At 47.7% G+C, this 24,625-nt stretch overlaps 2 protein-coding genes across 2 annotated transcripts in view; both read left to right on the top strand.

The window, feature by feature from the left end:
* Positions 1-24,625, top strand: part of LOC136573216 (FYN-binding protein 1-like) — a 139,156-nt gene that overhangs the window by 20,743 nt on the left and 93,788 nt on the right. Inside the window, exons 2-3 of the mRNA XM_066574498.1 lie at positions 10,695-11,262; positions 11,932-12,025. Coding sequence (XP_066430595.1) covers positions 10,695-11,262; positions 11,932-12,025 — 662 coding nt within the window. The remainder of the gene's footprint in view (positions 1-10,694; positions 11,263-11,931; positions 12,026-24,625) is intronic.
* Positions 5,558-9,942, top strand: LOC136573605 (zinc finger protein 853-like). The gene is made up of 4 exons (XM_066574877.1): positions 5,558-5,797; positions 6,467-6,877; positions 7,079-7,381; positions 9,910-9,942. The coding sequence occupies exons 1-4, from the start codon at positions 5,558-5,560 to the stop codon at positions 9,940-9,942; spliced, it is 987 nt and encodes a 328-aa protein (XP_066430974.1).

The raw sequence follows: 24,625 nt of genomic DNA, 5'->3' as shown, positions 1-24,625 counted from the left end.
CACCCCCGTATGCAGGAGGAACACATGGATGAAATGTGCCGCTGCATGGAAGCCATTTGTAGCAGATATACGGTACCAGCACCAAGTTTCTCTATTGCAAGCAGAAACATAAGGTGAATGTTGCTGATGATCAATGCAGCATTGCATGATGGGAACTAAGGGAAAGGAATGGCCAGCATGGAGAGTACTGGCAGACCTCGCAGGTAGCGGAGCCATTATTTTCCAATGATTGCGTGGTTTTATAAGACTCCTTCCATGGCAGTGCGGGCCTTTGGCTACAGAACCGCTACGCTGGACCGTCCCTTTATTGAACAACTTTGGTAGCAGAAGGTCTTCCTCCATTTGGGCAGCAGCGCTCCCACTTCTTGTGGAGGAGTACGGCAGTCATATATAAACAGCAGAATTTGGATAAACCCCCTCGTTAGCAGAACATCTGACATAATTGTTTCCAAACCGCGACGGCTAATTTGGGTCTCATGAATCTTACTGAAATAAGTAGGGCAATTCAGATTCTTAGAAGCAACGTGTGAGAGGAAGGCCTGCTGTCTGATGAGTCTGCATATATTACAGAGCGGTATCACATTTGTATCAAATACTTCCTTTTCATGGATGGGTCTTTAGAGATGAGCGGGGAGATACTCGGCTAAGGTACTACTCGCTCGACTAATGTGCCTTAGCGAGTATACTCATCTCTATTGGTCTTCTATTGTTCATTAGATGTTGGTCCATCCTCACGTCTGTTGGTACGAGGGCTGAAGCAGATGGACACGATTTAGTCCACATGGTTGAGTTCAATGGTTCCATTTTCACTAGTGTATTGGCTAACCGTATGGGGCAGACAAGACTGGCCTTGCTCTATCCTTCTCGAACGGAGTAGATGCCACACGTGAGAACCATTGGGCAGGACCCATCTTCCTGCTGTTCATGCGCCACTGCGCCCCGTAGCCGAGTTCACATATTGCCGTCACAATACATCCCTGGATCAGCAATGGCCGATCTCCAGAAACCTGCTGACCAGAACTTGTAAAATCATATGATTTAAGAAAGGCCCCTGTTGTACTTAGTTTTGAATGAACCATTACAGCGTGACTTGGCAGATAGTCCCATAGTCTTCGGTGGTTTCACATCCGCGTTGAGGTTCAGCCGCAGATCCAGCTCAGAATACTGGAAGAAAATGTGCTGCATCTACACGACTTCTTCCATCTAAAAGCCGGCCAGCTGAGCAGAAACCGAACGGACCCCATTGTAGTCGGAGGGGTCTGTTTGGTGCTGTTTGGTTCCATCCTGAGACGGAGATGTTTGGTCATGGAGATTCCCCTTTCCTGCTCCACGAATGGAGCAGGAAACCGGATTGCTGCGTGCAGATGTGAAGGCACCCTCATTGGTCTTACAATAATCAAGTCCCATCTATAGAACCTTCTTTCACCTGGACGGAGCAGATGCCCCCTTGTCATGGTTCAGGCCTGGGTGCACTAAGATCAGTAGAGAGATCTCTGTCCAGTCTTCACAGAGCAGTTCACCCATTCCATTAGGTGGTGGTCCATCTTATACTGTTTATAGATTAGCAAACTACACAGTTTCCGAATATACTCCTACAGGGATTTAAAATTCTGCTCACACCCCTTTCTTATCAGTGCAGCTGACCATTGCATAGTCAGTGGAGCAGCCAATCCATTGTCAGTCATGTGACCCCTGGCCACAAGTTTACATGATATCCATGAGCCTACATGAACATTAATATTGGTGGAATAATAATTCTATAATTCTAGTTACTGCATCTACTTCTTCACTGTGTGTATTTACTTGTATGCAAATAAGGGGGATGGAACAATACCTCTGCGGCGCCACCTATTGGATGGCAGCATTCCTGCAAATCAATGCCCAACCCTTTATACAGATCTTTAAAACGATGATTGGGAATTGAAAACCAAGCCAGAGTCCATACACAGACAGCTATCTTGTGGTGTTCGCCCCTCATCAGTGTGCAGGAAGATTGTGGCTTGGCAAGTAAGAGGGCTGGAGTGTGGGTCGGGAGGAGTAACATCACTCCTTAAGGAGAGCAGCAAGAAGGTGTGTGAGGTGACTTATAAGGCCATGCATGCTCCTCTGGGAAATATGTGCAAATAAGGGAGATGGAACAATACCTCTGCGGCGCCACCTATTGGAAGGTAGCATTCCTGCAAATCAATGCCCAACCCTCTATACGGGTCGTTAGAACAATGACTTGTATAACATGGCCGCCCGACTCTAGGCAAAGTTGTCATGTTGTCAATAAAGTTAACTGGTAGAAAACGTAACATACAGAAGAGACAAGGAAGAGGATATAAGAGTATAAGAGCTGCTTCTTCCCAGCCCCCGGCAGGCATGAGAGCTCTGCCCCCCACTGGCCAACGCACATTTTAGGGTTGAAAGTTTAGTTAAAAGTTCGACCTATTCTTAAGTATATTTGGGGATTCGATTCTAAAACTAGCTCCAGTTTTGCGGCATCAGCGCTAGTTGTGGAGGTACGGCACAACCACATGACATGCCGCTCTAGCCTGATTGACTGAATATTAGTAACCTGAATGCCGTAACATGGCAACCAACACATAATTATTAAATCATCGGAACTTTATATTCTTAACTCCATCAGTCATTTAACACACGAAAGGCCTCTTCTATGGGACTCTAGAGTGGGACCTACCAGAACGGTCCCACTGAGGACTGCAGCAGCTACCTGCCATCATCAGCCCGTCTTCTCTAATACTTCCTTCCTCTCCCGTCATTTTAACGCCTTGGTGGACTCTTTCTCCTTCCTCTTTGCTGAAGTCACCAAGGCTTTCTGCAAAGCTGTGAAAGTAGTGTATCTTGATGCTCATGTTACAGCCAAGATGTTTAAGCTTGGAGCGTGTGTCCTCGACCAACTGAGAATAGTTGTCTGTTTGCCAAGAAGGTCATTGACAACTAGAACAAACATAGATCATGCACTGGACTCAACCTCGTCCATTGCATCTCTGAAACCTAAGGCATTTATGAGCTGCCTAATCTGAGGACCATCAGAAATGCCTTGTCTGTGTATGTAATGTATGGGATATGTAACCCATAGCTGCAGACAGTGTAACAAAATCCCAACGATTAGTAAAGGTGTTGTGTCATCACTTAAAGGGGTTGTCCCGCGCCGAAACGGGTTTTTTTTTTTTTAAACCCCCCCCCCCCGTTCGGCGCGAGACAACCCCGATGCAGGGGTTAAAAAAACAAACCAGGTAGTACTTACCCGAATCCCGGCGGTCCGGCGTCTTCATACTCACCTGCTGAAGATGGCCGCCGGGATCCTCTCTCTCTGTGGACCGCAGGGCTTCTGTGCGGTCCATTGCCGATTCCAGCCTCCTGATTGGCTGGAATCGGCACGTGACAGGGCGGAGCTTCACGGAGCCGGCATTCTGCACGAGCGGCCCCATTGAAGACAGCAGAAGACCCGGACTGCGCAAGCGCGGCTAATTTGGCCATTAGACGCCGAAAATTAGACGGCCTCCATGGAAACGAGGACGCCAGCAACGGAGCAGGTAAGTATAAAACTTTTGATAACTTCTGTATGGCTCATAATTAATGCACAATGTACATTACAAAGTGCATTAATATGGCCATACAGAAGTGTATAGACCCACTTGCTGCCGCGGGACAACCCCTTTAACCTTCCTGGTAATTAATACATTTCACCAAAATTACATTTTGAAAACAAAACAAAATGCTCAAATATTGACCAAAAATCTAAAATGTAAGGAAGTTATGCCTTTCCTTACCATATATCCAAAACTAGAGTGGATTGGGTGAATGTCATGGTATTTTTGGAAGAGGCACCCCAATTATACCCCCAAAAAAGGTGTAACTTCTAAAGCACCAAATAAAAACCTTCAGTTTGTTGGGCTCTGGATTGACCTGTTCGGAGGTTGCATCAATCACAGTGGATCCATCACATGTCTATTTTAGTAAATGTTTGTATTCCCATGAAATAACCATTTCAAAGCATTTTTTCTCGTCACTCGGCATTTTGTCAGTCCTTTGTTATTCCTCCTGGACATGTTAAATTGACAACTGGAGCATCAGCATTGTCAAATGGGTGTGTCGGTACAGAGTGGGGAATTGGATAGTGTCTTCTGTAGGGACACCTTCAACTGGTTGTCAATTTATTAATAAACTCATTGGAGGAATAATAAAGGAACAGCACAATGCAGAGGTACAAGACCAGATGCTCCAGGACTACAATGCGGAGGTACAAGACCAGATGCTCCAGGACTACAATGCGGAGGTACAAGACCAGATGCTCCAGAACTACAATGCGGAGGTACAAGACCAGATGCTCCAGGACTACAATGCGGAGGTACAAGACCAGATGCTCCAGAACTACAATGCGGAGGTACAAGACCAGATGCTCCAGGACTACAATGCGGAGGTACAAGACCAGATGCTCCAGGACTACAATGCGGAGGTACAAGACCAGATGCTCCAGGACTACAATGCGGAGGTACAAGACCAGATGCTCCAGGACTACAATGCAGAGGTACAAGACCAGATGCTCCAGAACTACAATGCGGAGGTACAAGACCAGATGCTCCAGGACTACAATGCGGAGGTACAAGACCAGATGCTCCAGAACTACAATGCGGAGGTACAAGACCAGATGCTCCAGGACTACAATGCGGAGGTACAAGACCAGATGCTCCAGAACTACAATGCGGAGGTACAAGACCAGATGCTCCAGGACTACAATGCGGAGGTACAAGACCAGATGCTCCAGGACTACAATGCGGAGGTACAAGACCAGATGCTCCAGGACTACAAAGCGGAGGTACAAGACCAGATGCTCCAGGACTACAATGTGGAGGTACAAGACCAGATGCTCCAGGACTACAATGCGGAGGTACAAGACCAGATGCTCCAGGACTACAATGCGGAGGTACAAGACCAGATGCTCCAGGACTACAATGCAGAGGTACAAGACCAGATGCTCCAGAACTACAATGCGGAGGTACAAGACCAGATGCTCCAGGACTACAATGCGGAGGTACAAGACCAGATGCTCCAGGACTACAATGCGGAGGTACAAGACCAGATGCTCCAGAACTACAATGCGGAGGTACAAGACCAGATGCTCCAGAACTACAATGCAGAGGTACAAGACCAGATGCTCCAGAACTACAATGCGGAGGTACAAGACCAGATGCTCCAGGACTACAATGCGGAGGTACAAGACCAGATGCTCCAGGACTACAATGCGGAGGTACAAGACCAGATGCTCCAGGACTACAATGCAGAGGTACAAGACCAGATGCTCCAGGACTACAATGCGGAGGTACAAGACCAGATGCTCCAGGACTACAATGCGGAGGTACAAGACCAGATGCTCCAGGACTACAATGCGGAGGTACAAGACCAGATGCTCCAGGACTACAATGCGGAGGTACAAGACCAGATGCTCCAGGACTACAATGCGGAGGTACAAGACCAGATGCTCCAGGACTACAATGCGGAGGTACAAGACCAGATGCTCCAGAACTACAATGCGGAGGTACAAGACCAGATGCTCCAGAACTACAATGCGGAGGTACAAGACCAGATGCTCCAGAACTACAATGCGGAGGAACAAGACCAGATGCTCCAGAACTACAATGCGGAGGTACAATACCAGATGCTCCAGAACTACAATGCAGAGGTACAAGACCAGATGCTCCAGAACTACAATGCGGAGGAACAAGACCAGATGCTCCAGGACTACAATGCGGAGGTACAAGACCAGATGCTCCAGGACTACAATGCGGAGGTACAAGACCAGATGCTGCAGAACTACAATGCGGAGGTACAAGACCAGATGCTCCAGGACTACAATGCGGAGGTACAAGACCAGATGCTCCAGGACTACAATGCGGAGGTACAAGACCAGATGCTCCAGGACTACAATGCGGAGGTACAAGACCAGATGCTCCAGAACTACAATGCGGAGGAACAAGACCACATGCTCCAGAACTACAATGCGGAGGTACAAGACCAGATGCTCCAGGACTACAATGCGGAGGTACAAGACCAGATGCTCCAGGACTACAATGCGGAGGTACAAGACCAGATGCTCCAGGACTACAATGCGGAGGTACAAGACCAGATGCTCCAGGACTACAATGCGGAGGTACAAGACCAGATGCTCCAGGACTACAATGCGGAGGTACAAGACCAGATGCTCCAGGACTACAATGCGGAGGTACAAGACCAGATGCTCCAGGACTACAATGCGGAGGTACAAGACCAGATGCTCCAGAACTACAATGCGGAGGTACAAGACCAGATGCTCCAGAACTACAATGCAGAGGTACAAGACCAGATGCTCCAGAACTACAATGCGGAGGTACAAGACCAGATGCTCCAGGACTACAATGCGGAGGTACAAGACCAGATGCTCCAGGACTACAATGCGGAGGTACAAGACCAGATGCTCCAGGACTACAATGCAGAGGTACAAGACCAGATGCTCCAGGACTACAATGCGGAGGTACAAGACCAGATGCTCCAGAACTACAATGCAGAGGTACAAGACCAGATGCTCCAGAACTACAATGCGGAGGAACAAGACCAGATGCTCCAGAACTACAATGCGGAGGTACAAGACCAGATGCTCCAGGACTACAATGCGGAGGTACAAGACCAGATGCTCCAGGACTACAATGCGGAGGTACAAGACCTGATGCTCCAGAACTACAATGCGGAGGTACAAGACCAGATGCTCCAGAACTACAATGCAGAGGTACAAGACCAGATGCTCCAGAACTACAATGCGGAGGAACAAGACCAGATGCTCCAGAACTACAATGCGGAGGTACAATACCAGATGCTCCAGGACTACAATGCGGAGGTACAAGACCAGATGCTCCAGAACTACAATGCGGAGGTACAAGACCAGATGCTCCAGAACTACAATGCGGAGGTACAAGACCAGATGCTCCAGGACTACAATGCGGAGGTACAAGACCAGATGCTGCAGAACTACAATGCGGAGGTACAAGACCAGATGCTCCAGGACTACAATGCGGAGGTACAAGACCAGATGCTCCAGGACTACAATGCGGAGGTACAAGACCAGATGCTCCAGGACTACAATGCGGAGGTACAAGACCAGATGCTCCAGAACTACAATGCGGAGGAACAAGACCACATGCTCCAGAACTACAATGCGGAGGTACAAGACCAGATGCTCCAGGACTACAATGCGGAGGTACAAGACCAGATGCTCCAGGACTACAATGCGGAGGTACAAGACCAGATGCTCCAGAACTACAATGCGGAGGAACAAGACCAGATGCTCCAGGACTACAATGCGGAGGTACAAGACCAGATGCTCCAGGACTACAATGCGGAGGTACAAGACCAGATGCTCCAGAACTACAATGCGGAGGTACAAGACCAGATGCTCCAGGACTACAATGCGGAGGTACAAGACCAGATGCTCCAGGACTACAATGCGGAGGTACAAGACCAGATGCTCCAGGACTACAATGCGGAGGTACAAGACCAGATGCTCCAGGACTACAATGCGGAGGTACAAGACCAGATGCTCCAGGACTACAATGCGGAGGTACAAGACCAGATGCTCCAGGACTACAATGCGGAGGTACAAGACCAGATGCTCCAGAACTACAATGCGGAGGTACAAGACCAGATGCTCCAGAACTACAATGCGGAGGTACAAGACCAGATGCTCCAGAACTACAATGCGGAGGAACAAGACCAGATGCTCCAGAACTACAATGCGGAGGTACAATACCAGATGCTCCAGGACTACAATGCGGAGGTACAAGACCAGATGCTCCAGAACTACAATGCGGAGGTACAAGACCAGATGCTCCAGAACTACAATGCGGAGGTACAAGACCAGATGCTCCAGAACTACAATGCGGAGGTACAAGACCAGATGCTCCAGAACTACAATGTGGAGGTACAAGACCAGATGCTCCAGGACTACAATGCGGAGGTACAAGACCAGATGCTCCAGGACTACAATGCGGAGGTACAAGACCAGATGCTGCAGAACTACAATGCGGAGGTACAAGACCAGATGCTCCAGGACTACAATGCGGAGGTACAAGACCAGATGCTCCAGGACTACAATGCGGAGGTACAAGACCAGATGCTCCAGGACTACAATGCGGAGGTACAAGACCAGATGCTCCAGAACTACAATGCGGAGGTACAAGACCAGATGCTCCAGAACTACAATGCGGAGGAACAAGACCACATGCTCCAGAACTACAATGCGGAGGTACAAGACCAGATGCTCCAGGACTACAATGCGGAGGTACAAGACCAGATGCTCCAGGACTACAATGCGGAGGTACAAGACCAGATGCTCCAGGACTACAATGCGGAGGTACAAGACCAGATGCTCCAGGACTACAATGCGGAGGTACAAGACCAGATGCTCCAGGACTACAATGCGGAGGTACAAGACCAGATGCTCCAGAACTACAATGCGGAGGTACAAGACCAGATGCTCCAGGACTACAATGCGGAGGTACAAGACCAGATGCTCCAGAACTACAATGCGGAGGTACAAGACCAGATGCTCCAGGACTACAATGCGGAGGTACAAGACCAGATGCTCCAGGACTACAATGCGGAGGTACAAGACCAGATGCTCCAGGACTACAATGCGGAGGTACAAGACCAGATGCTCCAGGACTACAATGCGGAGGTACAAGACCAGATGCTCCAGGACTACAATGCGGAGGTACAAGACCAGATGCTTCAGGACTACAAATGCCATTAATTACTAAAATCAATCTATCAGAAGGGGTGAGCGCTCCTCTCTGGCGTGGCCTCCTCGATAAGCTTAGAGGTTCCTGGGCTGTAAATCTGGTACTGACCCCCACAATATATCATTGTGACAAGGGAATGATCAGGGTTGGGCTGTGGCCCTGACACAGCAGAGGACAACCCATTTGTATCCAACCATGGGGTTAATCACTTGTCACTAGAGCTTATTATGGCATGATTCACGAAAAAATAATAGAATTAAAGGGTCTGTGTTCGGGCCGGGGCTGTGGGAGCGGCTTGGCTAGGACCCGTGGGAGCGGCTTGGCTAGGACCCAAGGGAGCGGCTTGGTTAGGGCCCGAGGGAGCGGCTTGGCTAGGACCCAAGGGAGCGGCTTGGTTAGGGCCCGAGGGAGCGGCTTGGCTAGGGCCCGAGGGAGCGGCTTGGCTAGGACCTGAGGGAGCAGCTTGGCTAGGACCCGAGGGCTGAGGATACGGTCTTTTATTTAATCACCTACAATTTTTTTTCTAGTGGCACAACCCCTTTAATCCTAATTGATGATATGACATATGTTCACAATGATAACGAGATAACTTGCAATTAAAAGTGGCAGTGATATGTTGTGTAGAGGCGGAGGGGAGCCATCAGAATCATCTCTTCTAGTAGAAGAATAGTACTGATCAGGCACAATCAAAGGGCCAGTAAACAGTAAGTGGAATTGGTCCTAATAAGAAGAATCGTTATAGTGCCAACATATTCCGCAGCATTTATTAATCAGAGGACACATGACCAGACCAATCAGTCCGCTTTACTGGGAAACGATTTGAACCATATGAGTGAGAGCCAAGCTAGAAAGAGCTAGCAATCTAGGAGGAAACAGGGGTGACAGAGGTGCTTGTCCTCTACTATTGGCCAGCCATCTTTATCTAAATAAGATAATACACATAAAGCTGCCAGAGCCGGTCACCAGCCAGAACCCGAGTATAACCAGACAGGAAGTGCACTGGGGTGCATGGAGTATGGGGGTTACTGTTGGATGGTAGAAGAATTAGATTAGGTAACGTGATGTATTTTTACAAGACTTGCTTATAACTGTGGATAATGGTGATTAGTGATTACCCAATTTTCTGGGGTAGCGCATTCCAGAGAACTGGTGCATCCCAGAATAATCTTGCAGACATGAAAAGGAGGATGAGATTATTGAGGAGCCAAAAGTCTAAGATCATTAGCAGAACAGAGAGCATGGGTAAGATACTAACCAGAGATAAGAAATATGGGGCACTGCAGCACTGTGGAGAGATTAATGGATGACAGTGATGAGTCTAGATGACATTCTAGAATGGATGGATAATCTAGAATGACACAGGGCAGAGGCATTGTTGTAGGGGTTGTAGAAAAACATGAGCCTGGTGCGGTTTTCAGGATAGATTGTAGAGGGGAGACCGATTAGCAGTGAATTACAGTATTCTAGGTGAGAATGGATCAGGGCCACAATAAGTTTTTAGTGTTGCCACAGTAACAAGAGGGCAGATGCTGGAGATGTTTTTGAGGTGCAAGTGATGGAATGTAGGGAGTGAAGGAAAGATAGAAGTGAAATAGGACCCCAAGATATGGGGCATGCTTCTTAGGCGTTCTGGTTCACATGTTCTAGAATGACCCTTTCTTACCAGTTCCACTACTATTTTCGCAGCTAGACACTTTTGTATATTCGATACCATTCAATGGCCAACAAGATGAATGACGTTACAGGAAGCTGTGTTTCTTCATTTTGTTCCACTGGCTAACATTGGACCAAACTTTTTTCTTACTACTATTTTCTGAATGAGAATCAAAGTTACAGGAAGATGTACCCTGTTCCTAATGAATACTGCACCCGCCGTACAACGTTGTTTGATTGGGACTTTCTTTCTTTACTTTACAGGCAGATCCAGAAGGTTTTAAAAATATTCGCATGAAATTTCAAAAGGAACCTGGAGAAAATGTTGGTGCCAAACCTATTTTTCAGGCCAAAGTGGGACCTAAGCCTGCGATACCAGCAAAACCAACGATCCAGCCAGTCAAGGAGCGATATTTTCAGAAACCAGTGCCCAGAGCTTTATCTTCTCCAGATCTAGCAGCCTCCCCAAAAAGTGACCCCTTTAAAGCTGCAGGAAGCTCTTTACATTCACATCAAAGCTTCTCCTATCGAAGTAACTCAAGAAGTCTTCGTGAAGCCGGCGTCAATAAACCTTCAGTTCCTGTTAATAAACCCGTTCTCCCAACTCCCCATGTGAACAGTTCATATAACAAACCTGTTGGAAGCCCCTCACATGTTTCACAAATCAAGCAGCCGACAACTGATTGCCCCAACAAACCGAAGTTAAAATTTTTGCCATGTGAAGCTGTACTTGGACTAAGACCGAAGAAACCTGCCCGACCTCCTTATGTAGATCTGGAAATATTTCAAGAACCAAAGGATTCTGACTATATGATAATGAGGAGCTTCTTGGGTACGATTGGTTACTTTCCTTCTAATGCTACAATAATATCCTTTATAATAGTGTATGTGGCTCCATATTGTTGACCTGTTCATTCCTGCGGACACGAGGGTGTTCATTCACATTAATAACTGGTGTAACTGTAATGTGAATGAGCTATGCACTAAAGCACTGCCGCCAATGTAGGGATATAATACTTGCCAAATTATGGCTTTGTTGGCAGGCTAATAATCAGATTTTTGAGAAACCCTTTGTATTGTAGAAGACAATAAAGCCCAACTGCACATTAGGGCCATTTTAGGGTCACTAAAATTACTCTTATGGCAGAACAACAGAACATCAGAGCCAAAGGTATGACTGAGCCCATAGCCCTTAAATATCTGAAGTGACTGCCACACCAGACGCTGTATTTAAAGGGCTTGTCCAGGGTTACAAAAACATGCCTGCTTTAATCCAGACACAGCACCACCCTTGCCCATAGGTTGTGTGTGGTATAGAGGTGATTGGGAGCTGAGCTGCAATACCAGAAATAACCCACAGACAAGGGTGGCGCTGTGCTTGGCAGAGAGCAGCCATGTTTTTCTAACCCTGGACAACCCCTTTAAATCTGACCTGCACTCTGCACTCCCACTTGTTTATTTTTTTTGTCTTATTAATGTTTTTTTTATTTTAATTTTTCAGATTCCAAACAACAAAAATCCCGATTGACGACTTCTCAGTCCCAGCCCAACCTCACCACCTGCTACACACCACGTTATGTTAGGAATTCAGTTGGGTAAGTGCTGGGGACAGTCAACAAGCCTTAATGCAACGTACAGGTATCAGTCAGAAAAATGAATACAATATAAAACATAGTCCCTATTTTAGCTACTGTCCCTTTAAATCCAGAGAAGGCTACTGCGTGCAGTACGGGCGGGCTGTATATTTAGTGATTCATATTTTTGACACCTGGGTGCCTCTTCTAATCTCTGTAAACTACTGCTTTATTGCATTCAATCCAAAGTCCACTAAAAATGTCCCTTTATTAAAGCAGTCACTTCCTCCACATTGCTCATTTCCTGCGCTGACGGCCGTCACTGGCAGCTTCCTTCGTTATGCTTTTTTAATGAAAAGTAAATGTTTGCGCCAATATAATGCCTTATAAAATGATTCTTCGTGTCCTCATAGTACCTTCTTCTGGGCCCTACAGGGTGTACTTACACGGGTGAGCGCAATATTGGCTCCAGAAACTTGGACTGATGTTGTACTTGTATTCCTGCAATTGTGCATGCAAGTGGCAAAAGCGCATGGATCCCATTTCCGCATGTATGATAGTAAAAACATTTGACCATCCCATCTGTATGCGCTGTTAGGGGTATTCCAGGGACCCAAGTGACACGCTGCCGAGTTCCGAATTCGTATACGTTCTTTCAGGCCTTGTAAATTCCGGGGACACAGGTCGTTGTATGTCTGCGAGTTCTATGTTTACTACAAAAGAGTCATCAAGAAAAGAAAGAAGGAGTATGCATGGCTTCATGCCAAAGCTTCGCTAAGGGTCTCATGTGGAACTAACAGTACATGTCCACAATAACCGGTACCATTCCTTCTGTAACATTCTGTGATAACTGAAGACACTTTATTTCATGAGAGATTCTGGAAGAACAGAGGAGTATCTGTACCCCCAGATGGATCCTCCCCTCGGATGGAGAAACAATTGGGCTGAAGTCCATGGCTAGTGTTGTATGAGACCAGACAGAATGGAGACTTACAGAACTTCAGCCTTCACATCCCCCAATTAAAGCTGTTCAGCTGAAGATTGTTGGTGACGCTGCCTTAAAGGTACATCTATGTCTCTGGCAGATCCCCCCCCTCACCGACTCTTCAGTGCTTTATGTACAGGTAGTCGTTCTGAAGTCTCCTCGCTCGTCTCTGTACTCAGCAGAACCAAAAAGAAAAAGAAAAAACCGAATGCCCACAGGGTGCAATAACAGAAGGCATGACTATTACTTCTGTTTAACGCATGGTTAGGCTAAGGCCTCATGTCCACGGGGAAAATCAGGCCCGCCATGGATTCTTCATGCAGAATCCTGCAGCGGATCCCTCCTTTCCCGCGGACATGAGGCCTAAAAAAAAGATTCACTTACCTGTCCAGACACTGCGGATCTTCCCTCCATCTCAGCCGGATCTTCTTTCTTCGGCCCGGCGGATGTGCTCGACATGAGAGAGAGCAGGAATTCAGCTGCAGGTGTGCTGCGGATCCGGACGGCCTCCATAGGCTTCAATATAAGCCTGCAGGAGACCCGCACTAAAATGGAGCATGCTGCAGGTGTTTACCCGCACACTATCCGCGCCTCAAGGGAAACCGACGTATTTAATTACCTGCGGGTGTCCAATGCATCCCTATGGGGCGCGGATCACACGTGCGGGTGACCCACTGCTGATCTGTCCCCGTGGACATAAGGCCTAAGGGTTTTATGCCCAAAAACATCCCATACATAGAGACATCAAAGAAGGTATACATTGTATGCAGTAACATAACAATATACAAACAACCAATCGCACCACCCTGATCCCTATCTTGTCTTATTGATTGCACTCTGCTCTGTGTCCCCTGTAGCTTTTCATGTATAGATTCTGCATTGTTAGTCAAATTAAACCCGCACCCTCCCTCGACCTCCTCACACTGGGGATTTAAGGCCAGCAGCATGTAGTCAGTAGTGGCCCTGTTCTGTAAAGTGGCTTTACGCACCCCTTGTACATCTAGGCAGTTCGACAGGGTAGGCGACAGGTAGGCCACAAACTCTGCCTTAATGCTTTACACTTAAAAGATATCACTAATGCCGTCACCTCTGTTCTCATTCTTGCTCTCAGTTTCAGAACTTCTTTCAAGTGCCAACCTCTGGGGCACTATTCATATTAGCCCCTCTCTCCTGTCCTCACCCATGCACAGCTCGCATGCACTCTTTACCTTCTTGCTTAGCCTCAAACCCCCTCTTGTCACTAACAAAAATAACAGTCACTCTTATAAATCTCCTAACCATCTGCTCACCCTCGCTATCCTGCTGGGGATATCTCTCCCAATCCTGGCCCACCCTCCACTGCTCCCAGCTATCACCCCCTACCTGACTCACTAAGAAAATCCCCAAGCCCAACTGCTAGCCCATGCATAGCCTCCCCTGACTCCTTTAAATGTGCCCTCTGGAACTGCCAGTCAGCATGTAATAAACTCCCCACCATCCATGACTTTTTTACTGCTAAATCTTTAAATCTGCTCGCTCTAACAGAGACGTGGATCCAGCAGTCTGACACGGCCTCCCCTGCTGCACTGTCCTACAACGGCCTGCAGTTCTCCCATACCCCGAGACCAGATGACAGGCGTGGCGGAGGAGTAGGTGCTCTTCTTTCCCCGAAATGCACCTACCAGGTCATCCCCCCTGTACCCTCACTCACTTTTCCATCATTTGAGGTACATATGCTACGGCTTTTCCGTCCGCTGTCCATGCGAGTAGCAGTCATCTATCGCCCCCCAGGTGCTGCTCGCCTGTTTTTGGACCACTTTGCTGCCTGCTCCCCCACTTCCTATCCTGTGAAATTCCAACCCTCATCTTAGGCGATTTTAACATCCCCACTAATGACCCCAACTCCCCATCTGCCTCTCAGCTTCTTTCGCTCACCTCCTCCCTTGGTCTCTCTCAACTCACAGCCTCTCTCACAGGGATGGCAATACTCTTGATCTGGTCTTCCTCCGTCTCTGCTCTGCTGCCAACTTCACTAACTCCCCTCTCCCACTCACAAGGATGGCAATACTCTGGATCTGGTCTTCCTCCGTCTCTGCTCTGCTGCCAACTTCACTAACTCCCCTCTCCCGCTCTCGGATCATAACCTCCTCTCTTTCTCAGTCACGCTCCCTAACATCTCTCCAGACCCACCTACCTACAGTACCTACAGAAACCTTAAGGCCATTCACACCCAGGACTTTGCTAAGTCCCTACAGTTCTCTCTGTCCCCCATCTCTCTCCTCGCCTGCCCCAACCTGGCTGCCGCTCATTACAACACCGCTCTCAAACATGCCCTGGATGAAGCGGCGCCCCCCAGGACCCGAGCCATCTGATGTAGAATGCGGCAACCCTAGCTCACACCTCAAACGCGCTTCATCCGGCGGTGCTCTAGAAGTGCTGAACGGCTGTGGAAGAAATCGCAAACGGCCGCAGACTTCCTCCACTACAAATTCATGCTCAGAACCTACAACCTCGCCCTCCACCGCGCCAAACAAGTCTACTTCACCTCTCTAGTCTCCTCACTATCCCACAACCCTAAACGGCTCTTTGATACTTTTCACTCCCTTCTCAGCCCTAAACCACAGCCCCGGTGATGGATCTCAGTGCCGAAGAGCTGACTGCCTATTTCAAAAAGAAAATTGGATGACATCCGTCAGGAAATAACTTCCCAATCCCAGACTAGCCCTGACCCTAGTGTCACCAATACTGCATCTAGCTCCTGCTCACTGTCTGTACTCAGACCAGCGACAGAGGAAGAAGTCTCCAAACTGCTCTTCTCTGCTCGCCCCACCACCTGCGCTAGCGACCCCCTCACCTCTCACCTCCTCCGTTCCTTCTCCCCAGTGGTCATCTCCCATCTCACCACTATATTCAACCTCTCTCTGACCTCTGGCATCTTTCCCTCTTCTTTCAAGCATGCCATCATATCCCCACTGCTAAAGAAGCCGACTCTGGACGCGACTGATGCTGCCAACTACCGACCCATCTCAAACCTCCCCTTCATCTCCAAACTACTAGAACGGCTGGTTTACTCCCGTGTTGTAAGCTACCTATCAGAGCACTCTCTCCTAGATCCCCTACAGTCTGGCTTTCGACCTCAACACTCGACAGAAACTGCCCTTACAAGGGTATCCAATGATCTACTGACAGCCAAATCAAGGGGTGATTACTCCCTACTGATCCTCCTCGACCTCTCCGCAGCATTTGACACTGTTGACCACAAACTCGTCCTCAGTATGCTACGCTCCATTGGCCTAAAGGACACTGCCCTCTCCTGGTTCTCCTCCTACCTATCTGACCGGTCTTTCAGTGTCTCCTTTGCTGGCTCTACCTCCCCTTCTCTTCCCCTTGCTGTTGGGGTCCCCCAAGGCTCTGTCCTCGGCCCCCTTCTTTTCTCTATATACACAGCCCCTATTGGACAAACCATCAGGAGATTTGGCCCCCAATACCCCCTCTATGCTGATGACACCCAGCTATACACCTCTCCCCGTGACATCTCTGCACCTTTACTCCAAAATATCACTAACTGTCTGTCCGCTGTCTCTAACACCATGTCCTCTCTCTACCTAAAACTAAACCTCTCTAAAACTGACCTGCTGGTATTTCCACCCTCCACTAACCGACCTCCTCCTGACATCTCCATCTCAGTGTGTGGCACCATAACTCCCAGCATGCCCGCTGCCTTGGGGTCATGTTTGATTCTGATCTCTCTTTTACCCCCTACATCCAATCTCTGGCCCGAACTTGTCAGCTGCACCTCAAGAACATCGCAAGAATCCGCTCTTTTCTCACTGTAGACACGTTAAAAACACTTACTGTTTCCCCTCATCCACTCCCGGCTCGATTATTGCAACTCGTTGCTGATCGGCCTCCGCAGCACGAGACTCTACCCTCTCCAATCCATCCTGAATGCGGCAGCCAGGCTCATCTTCCTGTCCAGCCGCTACTCGGACGCCTCTGCCCTGTGCCAGTCACTGCACTGGCTGCCCGTTAAATACAGAATTCAATTTAAACTCGCTACCTTCATCCACAAAGCCCTCCACAGCGCAGCGCCCCCTATATCGCCTCCCTCATCTCAATCCATCACCCAGCCTGGGCTCTCCGCTCTGCTAACAAAACCAGACTGAGTGCCCCTTTAATTCGAACTTCTCATTCCCGCCTCCAAGACTTCTCCAGAGCAGCACCGGTCCTCTGGAACGCACTACCAAAGGCTACCCGAGCAATCCAGGACTCACAGAACTTCAGGCGTGCTCTAAAAACGCACCTCTTCAGGGAGGCATACCGCATTCCCTAAACAAACCCCTCTGTACTCCGCCTGATAACATGCTCCCTGACCTACTGACTGCGATCCCTGCTAGCCATCATAAACCGCTCCTGCAGTCATACTGTTTCTGCAGTCACATGGCTAAATGTCTGACCATTGTCTATGTGTAAAGCATCCCTCACTCTCCACCCCACCATACCGTGCCCATCTCCACCCCGCCATACCGCGCACATCTCCAGCCCCTCATACCGTGCACATCTCCACCCCGCCATACCGCGCACATCTCCAGCCCCTCATACCGTGCACATATCCACCCCGCCATACTGTGCACATCTCCACCTCGCCATACCGTACACATCTCCAGCCCCTTTACCTTGTGTATCACCCCATTACTTGTAGTATGTAAGCTCGTGGGAGCCCGACCCTCACCCCTACTGTTTCCATCAGCTGATTACTATGTAACCGTGGTTCTGTAATGTTTGTACTTTTGTCTTTCTGTATTTCCCCTGTCTATGTAAGCGCTGCGGGATATGTTGGCGCTATACAAATAAAGATTCTTCTTATTATTATTAGAAGCAACAAGTCCAGGGCTTGAAAAGCAGCATTCAGAGCCTTGGCCAGGTCCCATGCTATTCCATTTATTACTCGTCCATTGTATATTGCCAAGCCCCATACTCATATTATGGAGGTCCTTCACAGTTCTCGCTCAGTCCTTTTGCCTCTCTCTTACTTCTGTGCAGAGGTTCTGGCTTCTGATACATAAAAATACTTAGACGGGGCAGCGCTCATGGTCCTCCTGTAATATTTGCAGGAATGTAGGTATATGTAATATTCCCGCAAGAAAGGGCCCAGCCTGTAGGTAACTTTTACGGTGTCGTTACATTTCATACGGTTGGTCATACTTTGGCACTTGGTTTGGTTACACAATATCATTGAATCAGATGTTGCTGACGCCTAATATAATATTAGATTGCGGCCGCTTCCAGAGAATCGGAGCTAGCGGTAAGCGATCAAGTGAGCTAATATGGCTATGAATAATACTGTTAAGATATCCTCTCATGCCTGATATATCCTTTCAGAATACTGGCTTGCTATAGATGGTTAATTGGGAGCAGAGACTCCGCACCTCCCTCCATTCATTCTTGGCCTGCTTCTCATTGGCTGAGGCTATTGTCCCCTCCCAGGGGTTGTCTTAGTTTCAGGTATTTCTTTGACAGACGCACCAATCAGAAGCCTGTGGTTCACCGTCAGAGCCACAGGCCCTATCTCTCTAGCTTTAGCTTTTGTTTTGGTGGTCTGGCAGCCATTACCTGGGACCCTTGCATACCTTAGAAGCTGAGAAGCTAGGTTAGACTGTTTGTCGGTGGCTCCTTGCAGATAAATTGTAAGGCCACTTACATTGGCGTCCATTACTACTCTACTGGACACTTTTTTCTAACTGTGGTATTTATTTTTGATTATACCTAGTCTATAGTGATCTCATACCTACGGTTTGGTCTATCTCTCCATCCTCAGGTGTAGTTAATCACTCTAATATACACCAAGTATTAACTCCCCTCCAATGTCCTACTACATTTTATCTAGATCCCTATTTTTGAGTCGTCTATCCCTAATGACTTGTGATTTGACGGATGTCATTCATATAATGCCATCACCAATTCTTGCATCCATATACTTTGCTTTAGTCCGACAAGGGCATCTGTAAAGCTGTTCAATATATCCTTGTACCTATATAGTAGTAGTCGGTTACTGTTCTCAGCTCCTGATGAACTACTCCGAATTGAGTAGGGAACGCGTTGAGCTTTTTGAACCATTATTTCCTCCTTTCCCATACTCTGGGAAGTTGCTTTCGATCCAAATGTGAACTTCTCCACATCTCATAGTCACATATTTGAATCACTGCACAACATGAGAAGCTGACATCTTACCTTACCTGGATATCTATAAATCCATCGGGGACCGGCGTACACACAGGATCAATATATTTGTTTCTCTCATCTCTTTATATTTAAGTTGATGAGAAACAATCTAAAAAGTGTCCTCCCTTCCCCCTTGTCTTTGACATGCAGTCTGTCTGTGGGCCCATATAAAGTTCTCTTTAGTCTATACCTGTGAAGGGCTTCCTTCGTTATACTATATAGAGACTTCGCCGCTTCTGTGATTTATCCTCTGAATGTCCAAGTAGAAATATGAATGGAATATGAAACTCAGACTAAACAAAGTTGTTTTAGTTTAACTGAAAGCGCAACATATTCTGCATTTTCAACCTTTCCTATTCTTAAAAAGCCCCCACAGATGTGAGTGGGGTACAACTGTCTACACTTGTATGAAGGAGCCTACAACGTACAACAAAGGTTAGATTACATAACATCAAGACATACAAGACAAACAATAATGGGTATTTGTCACATAATTGTCCACAGATTCTGCATGAACTTGCATCATGTCACAGGGGGACACAGACTATTCCCTTCCTCTGATAACCCATTACTGCCGTATCTATACTATGCATTACTACTCTTATCCAACCTCCATGACCATCTGTGAATCTTTCCCAACCTTGCGGCTCTAAGTCTCCATTCTCCCCAACAGCCTTCTACATTTTTCCCCCACAGCTTCTTTACCTTCTCTTTCTCCTACTATTTCTTTGGCTCTTTACCATGTAGGCGGACTCTTGCCCTGTATGTTTCCCATGTCTGTCCTCGGTGCGCTATACTTCTGTCCCTCTTATTTCTCCTGCTTCTGTTTTCTCTTCTTTTACAGAGGAGGATTTCCCCAGGAGCTACTATTGAATGTTAGTCCTGTTCTACCTAGGCTTCTCACAACCCAAAGGTTGTACCTATTTAGAGGTCGGTAAGGGGCTCCACGGCTTATCACTGCCTGTATCTCTGCGCTACCTTCCACAATAGCCAGACTAGGAATAGTACATATAAGCAAATACCAACAGCAAATACCTTCCCACTCAAGCAACATATCAGCCCATCTGGGTTCTTATGGACTTGAGGTCTTACAAGGAAGCATGCACACCTACCATCAGATCTGGAGAAAGTTCAACCAGGAAACAGACCAGGTTGGCATCTTTTTTATTCCTATAGAAATAATGGACAATATCATGCAAAAAACAGAACATGCTTTGGGGGTTTTCCGTCTCGGACGATCACTGTGAGATGTAAATAGACCCATTGCAAAGAATGTAAATATGCCCTTTGGCTGGGGTCACTACTGAACGTTTAATGTCTGTTGTTGGACTACATCATAACCAAAAATAACTGAAGTGCCAGATCTGTCAAATGACGGGCGGGTGTGACGGACAACATTAACTGTAATGCGGTCCACTGGGCTTCCATGATGCCCTGGCTCTTTACCAGACATTTTGCTCTACTGGCTAACAGTGCCAAACCTTTTTTTACCAAATGGAGGATACCAGAAGGTACGGCACATGGGTGGAACTAAATCATCTTCTAGCAGAGCCAGGCAGTCACATTTAGTTTTGAACCAGATGTAAGAATGTAAATACTCTGCCTAAAGAATCCTGTTCTGTGCAGCTATAAGACCCTTCTGTACAACCCGTGTGCTGCAGGACTTGGGGAGACTGCACAACACCTTAGCGTCCATCCTGACGGCACACATGGAGGTCGCCCCGCCTGAGCTCGTTGGGACAGGGAGGAGGAGAGTTCTTCAGGCCGCCTCCCACCATCCATCTCCAGTGTTTTTCCTGTCCCAATGGACACAGAGGGAGTTCTCAGTGCCAGAGGATGGATGAAGGTGTTCTATTCACTGACCAGGAGTCCAGGATCCGGCCCATTCGGAAGCAAGCAGAGTCGGTCAGGAGGCCATGGGACCCGCGGCAGGTGCTGCTGCATCTTGCGCTTAGGTTCTGGCGTCTAGTGTCGGCCGGCTCCCTGTGATGACGCGGCGCCTCTTCATGCGCAATGACATTAGACACACACTGCCAGCAGCGTCTCCTCACTAAAAGGCACCAAATTCAAATCCCTGGAGCTTCCCTGCGGGATTGAAGCTCCACAGCACCTCCAGAACGCCATGGACAGCATGGATGGTGACAAGGAGATTGCGCCAATTGTGAGTAGTCCATTTGGACTAATCCAAAAAGTGGTGACTATTGTCATTGGTATAATGGCTTCTCCTATTTTAGGAGGAAGCATTCAAAACAAAAGGGGTAAGAAAAGGATAAAAAGATACGCTTTATGTACTGATTGCATGACAAAAATTATAAAGGAGGAACAGAGTTTTTTGCAAGGGATCCATTTAATGGTCAGGGAAGAAGTTCAGGCGATTTGGGTGGAGCAGATCTCCGATCCGCAGCCAGGACCCTCCAGGCAGGCCAAAAGAGTACGCAGGATCATGTAATATCGTCACCTGAATCATCTGAGGCGGACTATTCAGAGGCAGAATCGTCAGAATGTTCAGCGCCCACGATAACGGATGTTAGTGAGAAAAATAGTATTTCTCCAACCAAGACCTGGATGAATTAATGACAACAGTAAATGGAAATGTAAAGAAGCTCTTTATGGAGGAATGGCATAGAATGGCAAAAAAAGGGTCTACCCATTACTAGGGAGTTTAAGGAGAGGCTCCTGTTCGCACCGGAGGATACGGTGCTGTGGGACACCATCCCAAAAGTAGATCTGCAGGTGGCGAAGCTACTCAAAAAGACTTCGTTACCATTTGAGGACGCTTCTCAGCTAAAAGACCCAATGGATAGAAGAATTGAGGGATTCCTTAAGGGTGCATGGGAATCAGCAACTACTGTAAGAGCATCTAACATAGGAGCTACATCAGTAGCAAGATCCATGTATTTATGGCTTGATCAACTGGAGTCTCACCTACAACAAAAAACGTCCACAGAAGTAACACTAGAGTGTATCCTTTACTTAAGAAATCTACGGCTTTCCTAGCTGATGCTTCAGCCGAGTCCGTAAGGTGCGCTGCTAGGAATCTGGGGTTGGGAAACTCTGCCAGAAGAACGTTGTGGCTTAGAGCCTGGTCAGGTGACACGGTGTCGAAAAGTAGACTGAGCACAATCCCTTTTCAGCGTGAATATCTGTTTGGCCCAGCTCTAGACAAGATCCTGGAGAAGGCAAGTGATAGAAAAAAAGGGGTTCCGACAGACTACTTACCAAGAAAAGCTTGGCTTGAAATAGACTGACTGCGTTCAGTCAAAACGTCGCTGTTTTGTATGCAAGGCTGTGGCAGTAAGAAGGAACCTTGTGAGAAGATCAGGTTGCCTGTGGAGTTTCGTACCCTGGATGCTGCTTTACTATTGACTGATATTACATGGACATTGGATGGTGGGTCCTCATCCATAAAGGGGGCATCAATGCCCTTGTGAATAGAAAGTGGAGTATCAGTGGGCTGCATCCATATACATTATTATATCATGGATACCAAGAAAAGCTTCATCCTTTCCGGAGAGACAGATACCAAGAGGGAGAAGGAAGAGGAAAACGAATAGATGGTCATACCCAATAGGAGGCAGGGTAAATGTTCCAGCTTTACCCCTAAGCCTGAATCTAGATAGACTGACAAGTTTGGTAGGGGGTAGACTCAGTACTCAGGGAGATGGAACCTGGTTTCTGGGAATCCTGGGGTACAGAGGGTGATTGCATCGGGTTACAAAATTGATTTTTCATCTGTCCCCCCTCAAAATTAGTTAATTACCCCGATGCAAACCCCTCTTCTTTAAGAATGATTGGAGGAAGGGGTTCAAAAGTTATTGCAAATAGGAGCCATTATACCAGTCCCTGTATAGGGTCATTATTCTTCCTTATTTTTAGTCCCTAAACCAGTGTTTCCCATCTCCAGTCCTCCGGGACCACCAACAGGTCATGTTGTCAGGATGTCCTCAGTATTGCACAGGTGATGTACTTGTCGGGGCCTCAGACATTGCCACAGGGGTTCTTACTATAGGAGATCCTGAAAACATGACCTGTTGGGGTCCCCGAGGACTGGAGGTGGGAAACACTGCCCTAAACCAAATGGGTCGTTTAGAGTTATACTGAATTTAGAATCCCTTAATGATTATGTCAAAAATTCCAGATTTAAAATGAAAACAATTCGATCCCCACTTCTGTTACTAGGGCCCGCCTGTGTTATGTGTACGATGGACCCGAGGGACGCCTGTTACCATACACCCATTCACACAGCTCCCCCAAAGTATCTTAGATTCGCTGTTCGGATGAATGGGGCGATTTATCGCTTCCAGTTTATTTGTTTCCTGATTGGTTCCTGAGAGGGAGGGGCATTCATATAATTCCCTATCTGGATGATGTCCATGCAGAGAACCTAACTTGAAGCTATTGGAAGACCGTGTAGTATTTAGGACAGACCCCAATGTTTTTCCAAAGCTTGTCCTTCTTTCATATGGAGCAGGAAGTGATCAGCCGTGCCCACATACCGTGTTCTTCGTTCTATAAGACGCACCCGCCTTTTAGAGCGGGAAAATAGGGAAAAAATATTTAGAGCTCACGCAGGGACAGCGCAGGGTTAGTGCCGGGCGACGGAGCAGAAGAAGCAGCAGAGTCTGAAAAACCGGCGCTCCATGTCACAGCGGTGCTTGTGTGCGGCAGGAGGAAGGGAAGAAGCCGTTTGGTGGAGGCGGGGAGCAGCAGCGCTACCCACGGCGCTCACCACCAATCAGCGGTACGTATGGGCGGCAGTGGGAGGAGAGAGAACTTTGGACTGATCACACATTTGTTCGTGCAATCGCGTGTTTAACGTGCAATTGCGCTAACTAAATTGCGGCCGCACGTTAAATTCGTGATCGCGCTAAAAATGGCGATCGCGATGAATTTCAGCATATTCACTCTATAAGGCGCAGCAACTTTTCCCCCCGATTTGGAGGGGAAAAAAGTGCATCTAATAGAGCGAAACATACGGTAATTTAGATGTGCGCCGTGCTGTTATATCAGACTTGCGGGTCTCTCAGGCATTTAGGCAGTCTGATCATTTGTTTCTTCAGTTCCAGGGACGCAACAAAGGCAAAGCAGCGTCAAAAACACTATAGCAAGATGGATTAGAATAGCAGTACAAGAAGCCTACAAGCCTAAGGGGTTGTTGGCCCCGGAGGGGATAGGAGCGCATTCCACAAGGGCTCTTGCTTCCTCATTGGCCGAACGTGGGGGTTCTTCATTCAAGCACATTTGCGGGGCTCGATATGGTCTATGGTGTTTATGGCTTCTCAAAGCACTACAGGTTAGATCTCCATTCCAATAGGGAGATGGCCATCAGGCGGAAGGTCCTCCAGGCAGTGGTCCCCCCCCCCCCCCATCTAAAAAAAAAGTGGTCATTTGGTATTATCGCCATGCGTGCGGTCAGGGTGCACGGTCTGGAATTA

The sequence above is a fragment of the Eleutherodactylus coqui genome, chromosome 7, assembly GCF_035609145.1.
Source record: "Eleutherodactylus coqui strain aEleCoq1 chromosome 7, aEleCoq1.hap1, whole genome shotgun sequence".
Lineage (NCBI taxonomy): Eukaryota > Metazoa > Chordata > Amphibia > Anura > Eleutherodactylidae > Eleutherodactylus > Eleutherodactylus coqui.
Note: the sequence above shows the minus strand (reverse complement) of the source record. Positions and strands in the feature narration are given on the sequence as shown.

Coding starts and splice junctions, on each gene's coding strand:
- LOC136573605 (XM_066574877.1), top strand. CDS start 5,558: ATGCTCCAGAACTACAATGCGGAGGTACAAGACCAGATGCTCCAGAAC. Junction 5,798..6,466: donor TCCAGGACTACAATGCGGAG/GTACAAGACCAG, acceptor CAGATGCTCCAG/GACTACAATGCAGAGGTACA. Junction 6,878..7,078: donor TCCAGGACTACAATGCGGAG/GTACAAGACCAG, acceptor CAGATGCTCCAG/GACTACAATGCGGAGGTACA.